This window comes from Danio rerio, chromosome 17 (assembly GCF_049306965.1).
Source record: "Danio rerio strain Tuebingen ecotype United States chromosome 17, GRCz12tu, whole genome shotgun sequence".
NCBI classification, from domain to species: Eukaryota; Metazoa; Chordata; class Actinopteri; order Cypriniformes; family Danionidae; genus Danio; species Danio rerio.
Genome location: NC_133192.1, coordinates 50,545,162 through 50,566,110, shown reverse-complemented (window position 1 = coordinate 50,566,110; position 20,949 = coordinate 50,545,162). Strand labels below are relative to the sequence as shown.

General features: G+C 35.3%; 1 protein-coding gene across 2 annotated transcripts; it reads left to right on the top strand.

Annotated features, from left to right (window-relative positions):
* Nucleotides 1–13,327: 13,327 nt before the first annotated feature.
* On the top strand, nt 13,328–19,125 carry cd93 (CD93 molecule). 2 transcript variants are annotated; one of them, XM_073927772.1, is made up of 2 exons: nt 13,328–14,565; nt 17,347–19,125. In XM_073927772.1, coding segments are annotated over exons 1-2 (1,098 nt in total). In that variant the 5' UTR covers nt 13,328–13,469; the 3' UTR covers nt 17,349–19,125. The 2 variants fall into 2 exon arrangements, with proteins under 2 accessions (XP_073783873.1, XP_005159016.1); XM_005158959.5 differs by lacking the exon at nt 17,347–19,125 and having other exon boundaries at nt 13,328–17,109.
* The last annotated feature ends 1,824 nt before the right edge of the window (nt 19,126–20,949 follow it).

Sequence of the window (20,949 nt, the reverse complement as noted above, 5' to 3'; positions counted from 1 at the left end):
TGCATGTTTTTTGGACAAGAAAATTGTGTTGACATCAGAATTCAACGTAAGGCCAGCTTTAATATCCAACGTCCAACCTAAAACCAATCTAATGTCAACGTCTATTGATGTTACCACAATGACGTCTTTTAAACGATGGAGTTGGTTGCCATACCTGATAAATAAATGCCCGTATTTGAGGTCGATATGACGTTGGCTTAAGATGTTGGCACTATGTTTGATTTTGGTCTCTTTCCAACACAACCTCAAATCAACCAAAAATCAATGCCACTTGATGTCCTTATTGGACGTCAAAATAACATTGTACTTAGACATTGAATTCTGGTCACCTGACATCACAACCTAAATCTAACTTAATATTAACATCTTATGACATGGTGTGCCTGCAATAACTAAATGCACTACAGAATGTTACGTTTACACACATCCACAAATTATATGTAAATACATTCGCTTTTTACAGCGTAATACTCACCACACATTACTCTTGAGTACTTTTGAAAATACTTTTTACTCATTCTTTGAATAATATTTATAACAGATACTTTTACTCGCACTACATTTTAATCAAGTATTGGTACTCCTACTTAAGTATGATTATCAGTACTCTTTTAACCACTAGTGAAATTAAAGAGGTGTTGCACACTGAGCTCTTGAAACAAAAGATGTTACCGGAAGTGAGTGTGTTTATGGTTGATGCATCTAGTTCGGAGATACCGAAAGTTTTGGGAGCTGTGGAGATGGAACTCAAATCTGACAGAGCTGATTGCATGGATCCCGTTCCACCGTCATTCATGGATGAAAAGTTGTTGGCAGTCGGTTTGAAGAAGTCAGAGCTTGAACTATTGCCAGCAATATCAAAGTCAACTGCTACAGATCCCGGATGAGCCCCCAAGTTCAACTTCCCTATTTCCAGAGGATCGAGAGGATCACGTGCTTATGATTACTTGCAGCTGGTCCCTCATTATTCAACTTATGATTCACCAATCAGACGATTCCTAAACCATTATACCCTAGGTTTCATATATAAGCCATCTTCGTTTTAAAGAACCCCCCCCCCCTTCAACCCCTACTTCTTCTGCATTCTAGATTGGTGGTACAGTGGCCCAGTGGTTAGTACTGTTGCCTCACAGCAAGAACGTCACTGGTTCTAGTCCTTACCAAGCCAGCCAACATTTCTGTGCAGTTTTTACACAATCTCCTTGTGCTCATGTGGATTTCTCCCAGGTTCCCCGGTGTCCTCCCACCATCCAAAGGCATGCAACTTATTTTGACTAATTGACTAATTCAAATTGGCACTATAGACATGCTCCTAGTAAGTACTTACCTCTTAAGAGCAATCACTATCTGCTCATTAGCTACTACAGCAGAGGAGCTCTATGGATCAACCTGAGCCTAAACTCCCCTCAGAAGGTACAAAAGAAAATGGCGTCAAAATGGATCATGCTTTGGTGTAGTGTTTTGAAACACCTGCACTTCGGGATCTTGACACTGTGTTAATACGTCAGTTTGACGTCAGCCATCCCTAATAGTAACTAAGATCTCGAAGTGCAAGTGGTGCAAGCGAAACACTGCACCAAAGCATGATCCGAAACACCCAGGTCATGTGAATTAAATGATTCAAAACATCAATCATTTCGAGACTTAGCGAATTTGCGTTTGACTGACAGGGTCGGGAAAAAACTCATCTCATGTAGCCTAGTGGGCCGTGCGTGTGCGCAGAGTAACAGTCCTGCAAATGGCCCAAGTTGGAATCCAGACTTGTTCAAGTTGTGACTTGATGTATTTGAATAATTTTAATATTTTATGGCCAAAACAAGACAGATTTATTCACAAAGTGCTCATTCGGATGTCAGACCAATGTTAAAACAAAACACAATACAACACAGCATTTAAAAACCAACATCTTTAGCTGCATCACCCTGGATACGAACCCATTACCTTGGCATGAGAGTCAGGAACTCTCACTGCTTTATTAAATCACTTCAACGTGGGGTACAATTCCACAATTTGCTGTTTCTTTTCTGAAGCTGTTCCAAAGCAATACATAAATATGACCACTGAGTGTCACTGTAGAAACGGGTTTTCCATTCATTTCGAAGCTTCAAGTCATTTGTTTCATGAAGCCTTGCTTTGCCCATCACTACTTAGTATGTACAAATATTTACAATCAGCGTACAAATCCAAAATGGGAGAGTAGTCAGTAAACAGACAGAGGTCAGTTTTTCAGTGTAACAGAGGGAGAGAGCTAATGCACTAAATACTGGGCCTATTTTATTCTATGAAAGTCAACACTACTACCATTCCCAAGTGAGTTCAAAACAGCTAAACAGGAAGTGACAAAGAGGGAATATATAGGCAGCTATAGGAGTCAGCTAACCAGGCGGGGTGTGGCATCAATTGGAGTAGGGGCAGGACCAAGCCAAGGAGCAATAAGCTGCCTCCTGCAGAGAAAACAAACACACAGAACACTTCCTAAAAATAAAAAGAGCAGAATTAATACATAAAGGTACATAACAGTTCAGTAAATTAAAGACAACTCAAAAGTCATTGTTCAAGAAATTAAAATGAATCATTGTTAGGACATTCTGCAGCAATATAGATATACAATTCAACAGATGATGATAATGCTAAGCTAACACAATGTGACAGCCCATTGTTTATAATGTTTTTATGTAAAATTGAGTTAATAAAAATACAAACCTTCACATTCTTGTCTTACAAATGATTTTTTATAATTTCATTTTTACGGTGGCTTGAAAAGCCAACATACTGTTAAAAGAGAAAGTGCAAGCAGTGAGTTGTGTGATTATGTTCACCAGTGCTGAAACTACTCCATCAAAAACACAGTTAAAACAATAGTATTGAATACACATTAAAAGATTATATGATCAATAAGTCCTGACAGCACATTGTGACTTAATAAACTAAGTTAACCATGTTCTAAATTTTTAAAATTTCCGCAGGCTGTTTGAAGACAATTTAACATAATAAAGGTTTGATGGACTTATAAGGTTGATTTGATTCAGCTTAAAAATGTAAGGCAACCAGGATTTTTTACAGTGTAGACAAAATTTAGACAAAAAAAAGACATTTTTATTATCATTGGAAAGAGGTGGATCATTATTCATTAGCTGTTATTTCTCCAGTCTTAATCTAACAATTCTTTTAATCAGTTTTTTTATTTAGTAATTTCCTTGATTATTACTCCTGAAAGATCCAATACATATCATATTCTATCTGTCTTAGCACATGATGTAACTACAGAAGAGTCAAGTTTTAAATAGTAAAATTATCAAGACTTTTTTGCCGTTTTTTAAGAGATGCTAACGGTCTACTCCGATTCAATAGTTTATGCTAAGCTAAGCTAAGCTAAAAGTTCTCCCATCAGATCTGGAGATTAGCCAAATAGATTACCTATAGGGGACTTGCAAATTAAGCCTTTTGCAAAAAAAAAAAAAATTAAATAATAATAATAATAAAGTGGAGTGTTCCTTAACCCATTGACATTAAATTGAACAACTTGAAAAGAAAAAGTTGACAAGTTAATTAAAATTCACATTTGTCATAAAGGGTCAAATGCTAGTCCATTTCACAGCAGTCAAACTGTTGTTTTTACTTTCTAAACCAGGGGTCACCAATTTCCGCCCTGAAGGGCTGATGTCCCTGCATAATTTAGCTCCAACTTGCCTCAACACACCTGCCTGGATGTTTCAAGTATACCTAGTAAGACCTTGATTAGCTTGATCAGGTGTGTTTGATTAGGGTTGAAGCTAAAATCTGCAAGACACCGGCCCTCCAGGAACAAGTTAGGTGACCACTGTTCTAGACACTCTATAAAATGGATGAAAATTATTTATGCACTACATTTGTTTATTCTGCCTCTTATTTACAGCGTTCATGTGAGGCCTCAAAAATGCCTTTGATGCAGCAGAAACCACATGATCCTGTCTGAACTTGATTTGAGTTAGTTATCATGTAGAGTTTTAGCATTAATGATCACGAATTACAGTTTGTATTAGTTGTAATGAATTTACTTACGAATATGATTAATCTATGTTTGATATATATATATATATATATATATATATATATATATATATATATATATATATATATATATATATATATATATATATATGATGACAACCATGACAAAAAAACATCAGAGCATTTTTAACTTGGCCTGGAGTAACTTGAGTGCGTAATTAGTTAACACTTGTGACAGGTAGAACTGCTCAGGTATTTAAATCAATGTGTCAGAACTGTGTATGCAAATAAACGCCAGTCAGGTCAGATCACGTGCTGTAGCTGCATAAAAAAAGATGAGTAGTTTAAAAAGGTCAAGCAGTAAGAATTTATAATGGCTGTGAACATGCAAATGTTGTTTTTGGAATGTACTTGTACTACACCATTACCAGCAGTTGACACAATGAGATGTTTAATGTTACACAGTTAATCAGTCAATGATAGACTCGTCGTCCTAAAGACAGTGCAGGTAAAGTGTATGTGAATATTACGTCCTAGATGGGTCGTAACATGAACTTGGGGACTCGTCTTATGTTTTCACTTCTCTATTGAGACTCCCAAAATTTTCACAGATAAAGCACAACCATTCAAGTGTCATTAAATTAATCCTTTGCCTGGGGCTTTTAGGAGGGAAAGTACGTGGTTTTGTAAGTACGTCAAAAGTTGAACTAGATCGATTTACAAATTGCACCCACACTTGAACAATTTGAGAAGTGCTGTAAAGAGGATCTGTTGTTGATCGCAGATTTCTTTAGTATAACTCGTAATCAGTGATGTAAAGTTTTACAAATGTAAACATTACAAATACACAATTTACTGTAATTGAGTAATTTGCAAATTACTGTAATATTTTACAATTTCATTATAAATTAATATTATTTCATGTTGTGTATTCCTTAAATTGTTGGGGTTGTTCTCTAAAAAAATGTAAAAAAAAAAAAACAAATAAATAAATAAATAAAAGTAAAAAAAAAAGATCAAAATGATTAGCTCTTTTAAGCTATATTATTTTTCGATAGTCTACAGAACAAATCATCGTTATACAATAATTTGTCTTACCCTAACCTGCCTAGTTATTAACCTTGTTTACCTTTAAATGTCACTTTAAGCTGTATGGAAGTTAATGCTATAAAATGGGTGTGATATCAGGACTGTGTAGCTGGGACTGGGATATTCTGGCTGCAGTGGAGGAAGTGACTGTTTAAAGCCAACTAATACTATTGTTACAAACAGGGACGTGACAATGGAGGTGAGGATCTATTAAAGAATGGTCAAAACAGGCAGGGGTCAAATAACATAATAAGTGATAATACAATATTATTCCAAAATGCAGGCAAAGGTTGGGGCAGGAAGAACACAATCAGAAATCCAGTACAGTCCAAAAGCATAACATGACAGGGGGAATAAACACAGGAACAAGGAAACCAGCAAGCAGCAACACTGGGAAATGTCCATAACATGAAACAAGACTGAGCAATAAGTGAAGTTGTGAACAAGACTTTAAACATCTCCAGACATTTTTGTATAACAAATAAAATTAGAGAGGATTTAAAATTGTTCATCATATTTATCCTGAGAAACAAAAGGTATTTTATAAGCATGTTGATCTAAAATGTTTTTTTTTTTTCTGTAATGCTAAAGAGGAAAGTATTGTTCATTTTTTTTATGATTGTATTAATACAATTATTTTGGTGTGAATCAAAGAAATTCAAAGCAAAAGATATATATACATATATATATATATATATATATATATATATATATATATATATATATATATATATATATATATATATATATATTTTTTTTTTTTTTTTTTTTTTTTTTTTTTTTTTAATGAGAATGCTGTTGATTTCAAAACTTGGTATTTTGATAACTTGCTTATTATATAAGGAAAAAAATATTTATAAATGTAAATTAGCTGTGAAAAAAAAAACAAATGTTACTCAATTTAAAATAGAAATAGGTCCTTACCTGTCTACCATAAAAGAGGAAATATCAAAGAAGAACTAATTGTAAATTATCTTAAAGCCTTAAATCTTGTCTTTGAATGATTCAAATTATTTTATATTTCTTTATATATTGTATTTGTTTTGATGTCAGTGTAATGTTATGTCATTGCCCTTGTGTGTTCTAAAATTGCAATAAAAAACTATGAGTGAAGTTGTGTGTGGTGATTATAAATGTGTCTGTAATGTCTTGCAGGTCTAATCAGAGTCTGGGGTTATCTGTATCAGGTGTGTATGTGAGTGTGTAATGAGTGCAAGGGATTGTGGGTGGTGTAGTTCGGGGAGCTGGAACTGGTAATTGCAAGAAATATACACTAATTTCTGACAGCAATTAAATAACCAAATCCCTAAATATTATCATCACTAAAAAACTAATTGGAAAACATGAGAAATTTCAAATTCATACGAATTTACTATTAATTTACCAGTTACTATTATTATTGAATTTTAGGGGTGGCACGGTGGCTCAATGGTTAGAACTATCACCTCACAGCAAGAAGTTCACTGATTCGAGTCCCAGCTGGGTCAGTTGACATTTCTGTGTGGAGTTTGCATGTTCTCACCGTGATTGCGTGGGCTTCTTCAAGGTGCTCTGGTTTCCCCACATAGTCCAAAGACATGGTATAAGAGAATTGAAGAAACCAAAATTTGCCTTAGTGTATGTTTGTGAATGAGTGTGTATGGATGTTTCCCAGTATTGGGTTGTAGATGGAAGGGCATCCTCTGTGTATAACATGTGCTGGATAAGTTGGTGGTTCATTCCACTGTGGTGACCCTGATGAATAAAGGGACCAAGCCAAAAAGAAAATGAATAAATGAATGAATGATCAATTGGATTATTAAAATATTGTTGTTATTATTAGTTATTATTAAACAAATCAAAATGTTTATTTTACTGTTCTGTGACTAAAGTAAACACAATTCGAAAATGCAATGCAAAATACATCTACTTGTATGCATTTCTGTAGGGATCTTATCTTATTTTTCTGTACATATTAATATTAGTATAACCATAAGTTTGTAGCAGAATTTATATTGCACGCTTATAGCTTCTTCTTTCATTTCTATAAACAGAACAATGATTAACATTTCCTCATATAAAAAACTAAATTCCGCTAAATGTCATCGTTGTTTTAATTCTACATAAAATGCACATTAATTTCTCTGAACTTTTTCACAGAGGCGTCATGTCAGCAGTTGTCCACCAGAGGTCACTGACACTAAACTAATGAATTTGAAGTAAGGGTCCATCCCATCATCATAACACTCTGAAATGAATAGTGATGTGGTTACACTTTATTTTACGGTATCCTGTTCCATTTAACCAAAAACCTAATTCTAATCATATAGTACATCATATGAATGGCCATCTTAATTAATATTACTCTGTACTTAAAACAAAAAACTAAAATAAAGTGTCACCAGCTTCCATAACCATCTTCCAAATGAATGTTATACTCCACATTGTGCTTTTTGACCTGCATTGAAATTCCTGCAATACAGAAATTTTTAACAATTCACGAATTTATATATATATATATATATATATATATATATATATATATATATATATATATATATATATATATATATATATATATATATATATATATATATATATAATTAGTTTTTTTTAATAGCATAGAAATAGAAATATTCTATATACTTAATTTTAGTGCTCTTGTATTTTCTAGTCTTTGTTAGTCCTGAATTTCTAGTCTTGGTTAGTCTTTGGTTAGTTCCTGAGTTATTTACTTTCTGGGTTTTTCTTTTTTTAAATAAGAAGAATTTAAATAAAAGTGTATGCGTAGATCCAGCTCAACATTTCATTTATTCAACTGGTGCAACACTGTAAAAAAACAAAACAAAGTTGACTCAACCTAAAATTTTAGGGCAACAAACTTGGACATAAACACTGAATTTACTCAACCTTAATCAAGTCAAGTGCAGTAATTGGGTTGAAAGTTGAGTCAACTCAAAAAATGTCTTGAAGTTTGTTGCCTTAAAATTTTAAGTTGAGTCAACTTTATTTTGTTTTTTACAATGCAGCAGCCAGATGCAAAACTACATGAAGAGGGGAAAAAATCAAAAGAACAAACAGAGATAACAGATAAGTATGAACTCCAAAAACAGGAAGGAAACTGTCTGTTTACAAAACTACAATTAGCGCTCATGGGACAGCGTCTTTTTTTTTGTCCACCTATCTTATTTTGTTGTAAAAGACAGACATTCGGGTAATATTTGGACAAATACTGACATTATTTATTGAGATTAATTTTATTAACTTAATTTGATTTAGAGGCGACGCAGTGGTGCAGTAGGTAGTGCTGTCGCCTCACAGCAAGAAGGTCACTGGGTCGCTGGTTCGATCCTCGGCTCAGTTGGTGCTTCTGTGTGGAGTGTGCATGTTCTCCCTGCGTTTGCGTGGGTTTCCCCCGGGTGCCCCGGTTTCCCCCACAATCCAAAGAAATGCAGTACAGGTGAATTGGGTAGGCTAAATTGTCCGTAGTGTATGAGTGTGTGTGAATGTGGGTGTGGAAGTTTCCCAGAGATGGGTTGCGGCTGGAAAGGCATCCGCTGGTAAAAGCTTGCTGGATAAGTTGGCGGTTCATTTTCGTGTGGCGACCCTGGATTAATAAAGGGACTAAGCTGACAAGAAAATGAATTAATATTTTGATTTAATTTCATTATTATTATTTTTTTAATTAATTCTGTTTTAAAAGTTTTAAAGCAAGGGTGCCCAAACCCTTTCGTATTAAGCGCCAAAAACCAAAAATCAATGAGAGCTGTGGGCAGAAGTTAATCATACCAATCTATATTACATTAAAGTCACCATGGGTAATTTCCAATTTTTTTCACAATCTTGAAAAATAAATAGAAAACATGACTTTAATTGGTATTAACTAATGCAGTATAATCGTTTTAATTATAACTTACTGAAATAAAAACAGGGAGCAGTAGGTAGTGCTGTCGCCTCACAGCAAGAAGGTCGATAGGTCGCTGATTCGAACCTCGGCTTAGTTGACGTTTCTGTGTGGAGTTTGCATGTTCCCCCTGCGTTCTGTGTGGAGTCTGCATGTTCTCCCTGCGTTCGCATTGGTTTCCTCCAGGTGCTTCCCCCAAAGTCCAGAGACATGCGGTACAGATAAATTGGGTTGGCTAGTTGTAGTGTATGAGAGTGTGTGTGTGTGTGTGTGTAGGCTAAATTGTCCGTAGTGTATGAGTGTGTGGGTGTGGGTGTGGAAGTTTTCCAGAGATGGGTTGCAGCTGGAAGGGCAATCACTGTGTAAAAATGTGCTGGATAAGTTGGCGGTTCATTCCTCTGTGGCGACCCTGGATTAATAAAAAGACTAAGCCGACAACAAAATGATTGAATGAATGAATGAAATAAAAACATGAACAATCACATTTACAATAGTGGAGTTCAATGCTGAATACGCTCGTCAAGCAGAATCTGCCTTTGCCTTCATTTGCTCACTGATCTTTCTGCATTGTCTTCTATGCGTCAGATAATTGTACACACATTTAAGCAAAAATCTTATTTGTTTCAAACATTTAATTGAAACATTTCATTTCAGTTAGTTATTTTTAGAGTTAGGAAGTCTCTTTCTTTTAAAAAACAGTTGTATTTGTGTTGCTTGGAGGTGGTGTATTAACAGAACTTTTTTTTGAGTCTGATATGTTTTGCATTCTAATGAAGCATTTTAGATAAATACTACTTGCAGCAAAACTTCCTTTGAGCACAGAATTTGCAAGTCTTGTGTTTTTTAATGTTGTGTAGAGAATTGGTAGAAAAAGAGGAAGTATGTATGGGTGCGGCCAATGGAGGACTGGAGAATGATGGACAAGTGACAAATTTTACTGAACTCCACCTGTTAATATCAGCCGCCTATATAAGTTGAAGTCAGGAAATAAAAAGGTGTGCATCTCCTGAATGCAACTTTGTATTGAGAATACCAGAATTCTGTGAATGGAATTATTCATCCGTATCCAATAAATTGCTAATATGTTAAACCTTAAACAAAAACCTCCCCTGACCTATTTTATTGAACAGCTTTCTTTTCAGCTTAGTCCCTTTAATAATTTGAAATTGCCACAGCATAATGAACCGCAAGTTTATCCAGCATATGTTTTACGCAGAGGATGCCCTTCCAGCTGCAACCCATTACTGGGAAACATCCATACACACTGCGGACAATTTACCTTACCCAATTCATCTATACCACGTCTTTGGACTGTGGAGGAAACCGGAGCACCCAGAAAATATCTACACAATCATCAGGAAAACATGAAAACTAAACACAGAAATGGCAACTGACCCAGCCGAGGCTTGAACCAGTGACCTTCTAACTGATTGTGCTACCCACTGCGCCACTGTGATGCCCTACAATAAAAACAAAGTATTACATTAAGTTAGAAATGACAATCTCTTAACCATCCCCATCATTCTCCTTCTTTTCTTAAATGGCATGGTGGGCCGAATTAAAGGTTATCATGAGCCACATTTGGCCCACGGACCCTAGTTTGGGCATCTCTGTTTTAAGGTTTTAGGTAACACTTTGATGATGTAATAATATGTAAACTAAACATTAGTTTATTATGAACTAATAATGAGTTAAGGTATGCACTAATCATGAATTAAATGTAACTATAACATGATTCACATGAGTTCATGTGTGAATAACAGCTACCTTAATTACTTGTTAGTATATGATTGTTTGTTAATTAATGTATTAATTACTATATTAGTTTATGCTTAATTTAACCATGATGAACTCATGATATGTTAATGTATAATTATGTTGTGACTTTACTTGGAGTGGCACATCATCATTAACCCATACTCATGAACTCCTTATGCACGTCCAACTAGTGAGTTTACACTGAATAACAATAGAAACGTGTTCTGTCAACATCAGCGTGAAGTTCATGAGTAGTTAAGAATGAGTTAATAGTGATGTGCCCCTCCAAGTAAAGTCATGACGTAATTATACATTTACAGCTCATGAGTTCATGTTGGTTACATTTAGCGTAAACTTAAATGTTAATTATTACATTAGTTAACAACATGTACTAACAAGTAATTAAGGTAGTCGTTATTTAAATATGAACTCACGTGACTCATGTTGTAATTAAAGTTAATTCATGATTAGTGCATACCTTAACTCATCATTAATTCATAATAAAGTAATGTTTAGTTTACATATTAATACATCATTATTCATGTACTGTTGTTGTAAAGTGTTACTGTGTTTTATAAATGCATTTCAATTAGGTGTACTTCATTTTATTAAGTTCCATAATTTATCATCTTCCATGTCACAGTTTAAAAGAAACTTAATGTTTTCCGCTTAAGTTACAGCCCTCTACATAACATAGGGGAAAAGAGCCCTGTTCCTGATGACTAAAAAAAAGTCACTTCTATCATACAAGGGTCTAAAGGGCCCACCGGAAGGGTGTCTTAGGTCATTTCCCCCCATTCAAATACAGGAGCTGCCCTGCTCAACACAAACACAGGATATGATCCTTGGCCTGATTTATCAGCAACAAGCAGACAATAGACACAATAGAAAGACAAGCTGTGCATTTGTTTCTGTGTAAAATATAGACAAGAATATAGACTAGCCTTTTGTGGTAAAATATTACACTTGGTTAAACTTGCAAACTCAAGTTCTCAGTGAAAATGTGAGTCAACTTAACATTCACAATGTATTTAACTAAAACTCATCATCTTAATTTGAAACAAAGAATTTCTCAAAGTTGAGCTGACTCACATTTTCAAGGCAGCTGGTGATCTTGAGTTTAAGTTTAACCAAACTGAAATGTTTTATAGTCTGTATTTGGGGTTACTTTTACATTATGTGTCAGTTTAAGTAATGCTTCATATCAAACATTCACGTATATCCTCCGGTTTCCCCCACGAGACCAAAGACATGCGGTAAACCTGAATTGGGTAAGCTAAATTGGCCGCAGTGTATGTACAGTATGTGAATGAGAGTGTATGGATGTTTCCAAGTGATGGGTTGCAGCTGGAGGGACACCCACTGTGTAAAACATATGCTCAATAAGTTGGTGGTTCATTCCACTGTAGCGACCTCAGATTAATGAAGGGACTAAGTCAAAAAGAAAATGAATGAATAAATGTTTCCCTTCTTTTTCTAGCTGTTGTATTGTGTTGTGTTTTGTATGTGACGAATGCTTTGTTGTTTCAACCCATATTTGAGTAAAACATGGACAAACCCAACCATTGGGTAAAAAAAAAAAAGTTTGTTTTGTTTCATATTTTTTACTGCTAAATAGAGAGCCATTTACAAGGACAATAATGGTAGAAATATATATATATATATATATATATATATATATATATATATATATATATATATATATATATATATATATATATATATATATATATATAATTTTTTTTTAAATGTGTCATATCAGATTAGTGAAATATTATTATTATTATTATTATTAATATTATATTATTTATCCATTTGCCTTCGGCTGGGTCCCTTAATTCATCAGGGGCTGCCACAGTGGAATGAACTGTCAATTTAACATGTTTTATACAGTGGATGCCCTTCCAGTTGCAACCCAGTACGCGGAAACATCCACACACACACTTATATTCACACACATACACTATGACCAATTTAGTTCAATTCACCTATGTCTTTGGACTGTGGGGGAAACCAGGGCACCCAGAGGAAGCCCACACCAAAATGGGGGGAACATACAAACTTCATACAAAAATGTCAACTGCTCAGAAGGGACTCAAACCAGCAACTTTCTTGCTGTGAGGCGATAGATCTAACCACTGAGTGAGCCACCAAGTCACCAGATTTGTGAAATGACCAATCAAAATATTTGTAAATGTGTGGAGAATGAATTGATAAGATCCTATTTCACAACGGTTCACTTTTTCTGTAATCATACTTTATGAAAATACATGTCATTCTCTTGTAAGATTTGTTTACAAAAATAATTGTTTGTGTAATAGCTTAATTGTGGCAATTTATTCTACATCAGAAAACGATGTTTTAATATTTATATCTTACTGAACAAGTGTAGCTGATAGCCACTCTAATTAATCTAGTCTTTAAAAAGCTCTTACAAAATCTAAATCGGTCTAAATCTAAAACTGGACTATACTGCCATTAAGCTGACATGGGTTGATACATCTGGGATAGTCAAAACAATAAGAAGCGAGTGCAGTTGTTTTTTGTTTGGCGGCAGGAACTTGCCCCTTAGAAGAGACAAACGAAGTCCGCTGCTCACAATGATTTCCGTTCAAGGTTATTCGCTAAACAGGATGCATCAGTGTGTGTGTTGTTTTGGTGCCTGGAATGCCTACGGACGAATCTTTCTCCATTCTCTGAGATAAACTGGATATTTTCTTCCTAAAGCGAGTAGTATGAGAGTGACGGGATGATGCGGGTGCTGATTGTGATGTTCTCCTCTTTTTTAATCGTCGGCGGGACCAGTCGAGTGAGCACTACCTGCACAGCCGAGGCTTGCCTTACATTGCATTTGGAAAAGGAACATTTTGAAAAGGCTTCCAAAAACTGTATTGACAATGGAGGCAAGTTGGTCACCATGAGAAATGACGATGAACTCCAGAGCGTTAAATCTGCGGTTTTGGCAGCGGCGGCAGAAGGCGAGAAAGAGCGCGTCTTCAGCTCTAAACTTTGGATCGGACTTTCCTTGCAGAAAAGGCGCTGCACTGACTCCACGGAGGAGCTGCACGGCTTCAGGTGGACTTCAGAGCCAGAGGATTCGCAATATTCCTACTGGAAGAAGAAGCCTTTGAGGACGTGTACGGAAAAAAGATGCGTGTCCATTTCTCTGGCGGATGATCTCAGATGGACAGACGGCTCGTGTCGAGACCGCGCGTTTTACATGTGCAAATTTCTTTCCAAAGGCATGTGCAGACCTATAGTGCTGGAAGAACAGAGTGAAATTAAATACAACCTTCCGTTTTTATCAGAACCGCTCACTCTTGATGAACGGCTGGTGATGATACCGCACGGGACATGGGCTGAAGTACAATGCGTTGGGTCGGAGATGCCTATTATCTCATTTTGCAGCAACCAAGATGGTCCGTTTGACTGGACAAATTCTGAGCGCTTTTGCGCACCGGAAAAAAGAAGTTGCGAACTTAAAAACGGAGGCTGTGAGCAGCTTTGCTCGGTGACCGCAGGAGGGGGTGTTCGTTGTGAATGTCGCGAAGGTTATCACCTGATGGATGATAAAGTTAGCTGTGCTGCCAAAGACAACTGCGAAAATTTACCTTGTGAGTTCAAGTGTCTACCGACAGCCACTGGATACTCCTGCGCATGCGCGGAGGGCTTTCGTTTGTCTGGAGACAACATCAGCTGCGTCGATATCAATGAATGTAGTGAAGAAATCTGCGGTGACCACTGGTGTCAAAACACGCCTGGAAGTTATCGTTGTGACTGTCATCCTGGTTTCAAGCTCGTTGCTGGCAAATGTGAAGACGTGGACGAGTGCACTGAACTCAAATGTGAGCAGGGCTGTCTGAATTCAGAGGGCTCATTCTCTTGCTATTGCCACGCAGGTTACATTTTATTAGCTGACGATAGAGGGATTTGTATTGATGTCAATGAATGTATTCTTGGTAAACCATGTGAAGACATTTGCACCAACACGTTTGGTAGTTTCGAGTGTTCCTGCAGGGAACACTTCACTTTGGCTAATAATGGCATCAGCTGCGTCCCGAACCCCACAGAGAGAGCACAAATCACTCCAGCTCTTAAAGAATCAATCATAACCAGCTTGACTCAGTTACCTGACGGATTTGGAGTGACAACAGTAAACCCAGCTTCACTTAACAAGACAAACACTAAAACAGATTCTATTAAATCAAGAACGTTTCTCGGAAGTTCTTGGATTTTGGTTTGCGTCTTGGGTTCTGCTGTTCCATTGATTGTGCTCATTGTGATCGCATCCGCTTTTGTCATCTACCGATGGAAACGTTCAAGAAGAAACACTTTGAAAAATGCCACAGCTGACAACTACTGCTGGGTTTCATCTGGGTTGGACAGCGAGCAGAAAAAGAGCAACAGGAGTAATTACAGACTAAACAACGGCCAAATGCGAGCATAGATATTGTATCGTATGCACAAAGTTTGATTCAGTGCACTGAAAAAAAGTTGTCTTTCATTCAAAGTACATTTGTAAATTGGATTAACGTGCTGAAAAAAACAGGTTAAACTAGCATAAGCTGCTGGGGGTTTTAGCTGGTTGACCACCAGCCTAGTTTTAGAGGGGTTTTGGCCATTTCCAGCCTGGTTTTGAAAACTAATTCAAAACTTAATTACCATGATTTGTTAAAATTAAATGAATTAAGCTTGACAAACATAATTTATGACAGTTTTCAGTGATGAGTTAAGTTAATTATTTTAGGTGTAACAAATGGCAATTACAAGTATTGTTCACTTGTACTTGCCATAAAAGTTTTATATTATCATGGGAAGGAAATTATTTATATTGTAATAAAAGTATTATTAATATTGTATTACATACAGTAAATTATTAAAACTTGTTACACCTAAAAGAACTAAATATTTTTTTACTGAAAACTGTCATAAATTAAGTTTGTCAAATCAATTCATTAAATTGTAACAAGTCAAAGTCATTTGTTTAAGTTTTCACTGGTTTTGGCTGGGCTCCCTGCATAGGCTGGTTTTAGCTGGCCATCTCCCAGCCTGACTAGCTAAAACCTTGAAGGAAATGGCTAAAACCAGAATAAAAATAGCCAAAACCCTTCAAAGACCAGGCTGGTTGACCAGGTTAAATTAATCAACAGGCCTAGGCTGATTTACACGTTGTTGTTTTTTTTTTTTCAGCAGTATAAGTGAAAAAAAATGGTTCTGGTCTTAATCTGTTTTATGTAATTTGCCTTAAAGCAAAAAAATCATGCCCCTAGGAAAAATTTAAAGCATTGGGTTTTCTCAAAAGTAGTGTTTTCTCTTTAAACCAGCTGGTTTCATGTCAAGTGACATATATATATATATAAATTTAGGTTTTAAGTTTAACCAAAGTAATTGAATTAATGCATGGTCTATAAAACTATAAAACAATATTTTAGTCTATGTATTTTTTCTCTTTGGGTCAAATAAATATTTAGATTAAAATTAAAATACATTTTATTTTATTAAAATACGTCAAAGCGATAATTAGGGAAAATTATTAATTTAGGTGTAACAAATTACAGTTTTTTTTATGGTGGTCCAAAGCAAATCTATACTTTTTTGTATAGATAAAAAAAGAGTAAATCCAAGATAAACCTTGATGTAGGAGGGATCTACGCTAAATACACTCTGCATAGTAAACAATATTTTTACTTTGTGTGAGTGTATTTTTTTTCTTTAAAACAATAAATATATTTGATTTAAATAAAATTTTAAGGTTAAATCAAAGTTACATTATACTTCAACCATTAAGCTTCAACATAATAAACTACAAATACATTTTAGCTGTAGCAAATTCATTTTTTAAAGGTGGTTCAAAGTATAATTGTTTTTTAGTGTGGTTCATTCACACCTGTATGCACAAAGTTTGATTCAGTGTTTCACATTTGCCTGTTTTACACAGTTCAGACTTCAGAATCATTTTGTGCATTCTGTTCATCAAAATTAAAATTCTAGAATGATCATTTATCATCCATGTAGAATAAATAATTACACATAACAAAACCCCAATACAACAGAAGTACACTTTTTACCATTTGAATTATTAAATGCGATTCCTGTAATTACTGTTCTTTGTTTCTTAATTGTGATAGCCTATAATTTCACAGGATATTAAGAGTTTTATTTGGACAATGTTTGACTGAACTTTGTATTTCTTTCAACAAATAATGATAGATTTTATTCACACTGTCTTTTATCCAAGAAATGTATGTACATATGCTATAGCTGTCAGAAATTAATCTATCCTGAGACATTAATTTGAGTAAAAGCACAAAATTCAACTCCTATTCAACTGCCATTGTTTTTTATCTCTGTACATTTTTGTGGCCCAAATAAAGCTTCATCTAAATGCTTCTATTGTTTAAAACATTTCTTTAATTAAGTAAATGGTATTAATTATCTAAAACTGGGCTATTCATGTCAAAGTAATCAATTCCCTGTAGTCCCTCTTTTGTTTATTCCCTGTTTTGTTTACACTCAACTGGTTCAAATTTGTTATGGCTTCTGAATGAATAATTGAATGAATGAATGAATGAATGTTCTCTCCCAGGGCCAATCATATTAATGAGTCATTTTCTTTAACTTCATAGGACCATGTGCTGTATCCTACCACCACCCCATTAAGAAAAAGCCTGTGACTTGTTAATACGGAATATTTCTCCAGTCACTCAGGCGGGGTTTCCTTCCTATGTTTACCTCTATCTCTGGAATGGGTTTTCAAAATGGGCATTCAGACTTAGACCTCCAAATCTGTGTGCAGCTTGTGTACAAATTAGCAAAAAAAGTGTACAAAAAAAGTCAAATTAGGATGGATCCTTGTAAACAAACGATTTTGTTTGTCGTGTTAATTTCGTCTTGTGCTGGTTTGGAACAGGACTGTGCTTGCTCAAAGAATCTGAAACACTGTGCTAACATCTTCCAAATGCCGGTGGACTTCCAAACGGCTCAAGAGAAATGCAAACAGCGAGGCGGCCGACTCTCTACCCTGGCGAACTCATCGGAGGAAGTTATGGACTATTTGGTTGATAACACGATCGGACACTTTTGGGTAGGATTACACCCTACTCAGAGCAAGTGTTTTAATGGAACGATTAATTCAGCCATGGAGTTCACCAACTCGGAGACCGGATTATCGTGCGTTCCCCTCTGCGTGTCTGTGTCCAACGACCGACAGCAAACAGTGAGATCGTGCGCCGAAATAATGGATGGCTATTATTGTGGAGACTCTCAAGGGGATTTTTGCAGAGAAAACGTGGTCATCGTGGATAACGCGAAGTGCATGTTTGCGCCCTGTGAACAGCAATGCACTGCTTTGAAAAAAAACGCATACAGGTGTTCGTGCAAGGAAGGATTTCGTCCCAACGCACGAGATCCACGACGCTGCGATTTATATTGCGCAACAAAAGTGTGTGACGCGTTGTGTGTGAGAAGCGGATCGGCCTGTTGGTGCCCAGTTGGTTTTGTTAAAAGCGACAGTAAGTGCGAAGATATTGATGAATGTGAATCAAATCATGACTGCGCACAGATGTGCGAAAATACCATAGGAAGTTATAAATGTGCTTGCTTTGACCCTTACGTACTCGTTAACAAAACTAAATGCACTCTCGATCCTATTCCATTTAATAGTCCAGTAGGCCCGTTCACAACCCCATCGCCTAATTTTATAGCAAAGGGAGCCCTATCGACTCCTGGAAAATATATTGGGCTGATAATATTTCTAGTAGTGGCTGTTTCTGCTGTATTGATACTGGTGCAGTATTTACGCAGCCGTAAAGCAACACAGGACAGCAACCCACCACCATATGACGAGTGTTGACATGAAAAAAGAGCTTATAGACATGGTAGTTTCTCTGTGAGTACTGGCATGAAGTACTGTAGTTTGTTATTGTACATTCTGTGAAGGATTTGACTTTGTCTGAATGAATATTTACTTGTTAAACTACTGTACATCATTTCAAAATTAGATTAAGAGAATTCATATTAATACAAAGGTCTGCACATTTCAAGTGACGCTGCTTCTTTAGGATTTTGTTTGCAAAAAGTTGGGAAATGTCTTTTTTTCTAGGTTAGATCTTCACATTTATCATTGATCATCACAATATGCTGTTCTTATGATTTAAAGTTGTTTATTTTGTAAGATGTTTACAACTAGACACGTGAAAAACTTTTACATCATAGAGAGTTTATATGGTGAACACTTTCATAAGAAGTAATTTTCTCAAAGTTCATTTATTATATGTATTTTCAGTGATATCTCTATGTTTTTGTATATTATCAGTTAACCTAAATTTTAACTGAACACTTGTATCTTATACAATAAATTTATCCTTTAAATGCATAAGATAAATGCATCTTTGACATGCTAAAGATCACCTGGTATGACTGTATTTTGTAATGAATGGGGTAAACCTTGTTAAAGGAATGTTTTGAGAATCTCTGATAAGCACATTTAAGGTTAAAATTTGTCAAAACAATTGTTTAGACTTACCACTGTAGTGTTTTTGTATATAAAGTTGAATAATTATTATATTTATTCATATAATTATTGTATATAGTTCAGAATGATTAGCCCTCCTGAATTATTAGCATCATGTATATTTTCCCCCTGGACTTTGCATGTTCTCCCTGCGTTCGCGTGGGTTTCCTCCGGGTGCTCTGTTTGACGTGGTACAGGTGAATAGGATAGGCTAAATTGTCCATAGTGTAGGAGTGTGAATGAGTGTGTTTGGATGTTTCCCAGAGATGAGTTGCGGCTGGAAGAGCATCCGCTGTGTGAAAAACATATGCTGGATAAGTTGGCGGTTCATTCCGCTGTGGCGACCCCATATTAATAAAGGGACCAAGCCAAGAAGAAAATGAATGAATGAATATTTTACCCCAATTTCTGTTTAAGGGAGAGAAGATTTCTTCAAGACATTTCTAAACATAGCCTAATAGTTTTAATCAGTCATTTCTACATAACATTTTACTAGATATTTTTCAAGATACTAGTTTTCAGTTTAAAGTGACATTTAAAGGCTAAACTAGGTTAATTAGGTTAACTAGGCAGGTTAGGGTAATTAGGCAAGTTATTGTATAAGGATGGTTTGTTCTGGACAAAATGTATTGCTTAAAAAGGCTTATAATTTTGACCCTAAAATTATTATTTTTTTTTAATCAAAAACTGATTTTATTCTAGCCAAAATAAAAAATTTCTTTCTCCAGAAGAAAACATATTGTAGAATATTATAGAAAATTCACATAATTGTGACTTCAACTATATTTCCAAACTACAAGTTTTTATCCATTTTTTTTTACATAAAAGATCTTTAGAATTTTGTCAGTAACTAGACAGATGACGTTCCCACTCTCTTCCATAATTAGGGAGGAAAACACAATGTAAGTCAGTTGCTAATCTTAACTATTTAGTCAACTTTTCTTTTTTTTTTTCAAAACTGTTCAATAATCATTCAGTTTGGAAGAAGTGAAGTGTGATTAAATGACAATTTTCATTTTTGGGGATAAACTATCACTTTAAATGTTCCTACAAATCGACCAGTGTACTAGACAAGGATTTGGAAATATAATTGAATCTTACACTACCTTTATTGTACTTACAGTACAGTTTGACTGTAAAATCAGAAATTTTTAATGAATAGATTTAATCAAAAGAGTAAACAATCATTTATTTTCCTTCAGCTTAGTCTCTATTTCAGTGGTCTCCACAGTAGAATAACCCACCAACTATTCCAGCATATCTTTTACACAGCAGAAGCCCTTCCAGCTGCAACACAGTACTGGGAAACATCCATACACTCATTCACACTTATGCACTACGGACAACTTAGTTAATCCATTTATAGCGCATGTCTTTGAACTGTGGGGAAAACTGGAGCGCCTGGAGGAAACCCACTTGAATACTAGGAGAACAAGCAAACTCCACACAGAAATGTCAACTGGTCCAGCCGGGACTCAAACCAGCGGCCTTCTTGCTACGAAGCAACAGTGCTAATTTCTGAGCTACCGTGCCGCCATAAAATAAAAAGAGTAAACACAACAAATCAAATAATGCTTACTACTTTATATTTTACATCCAACATATCTTTATCAAAAAAATAAATAAATAAAATAAAAATAAAAAATAAATAAATAATAAAAAAAATTATATATATATATATATATATATATATATATATATATATATATATATATAT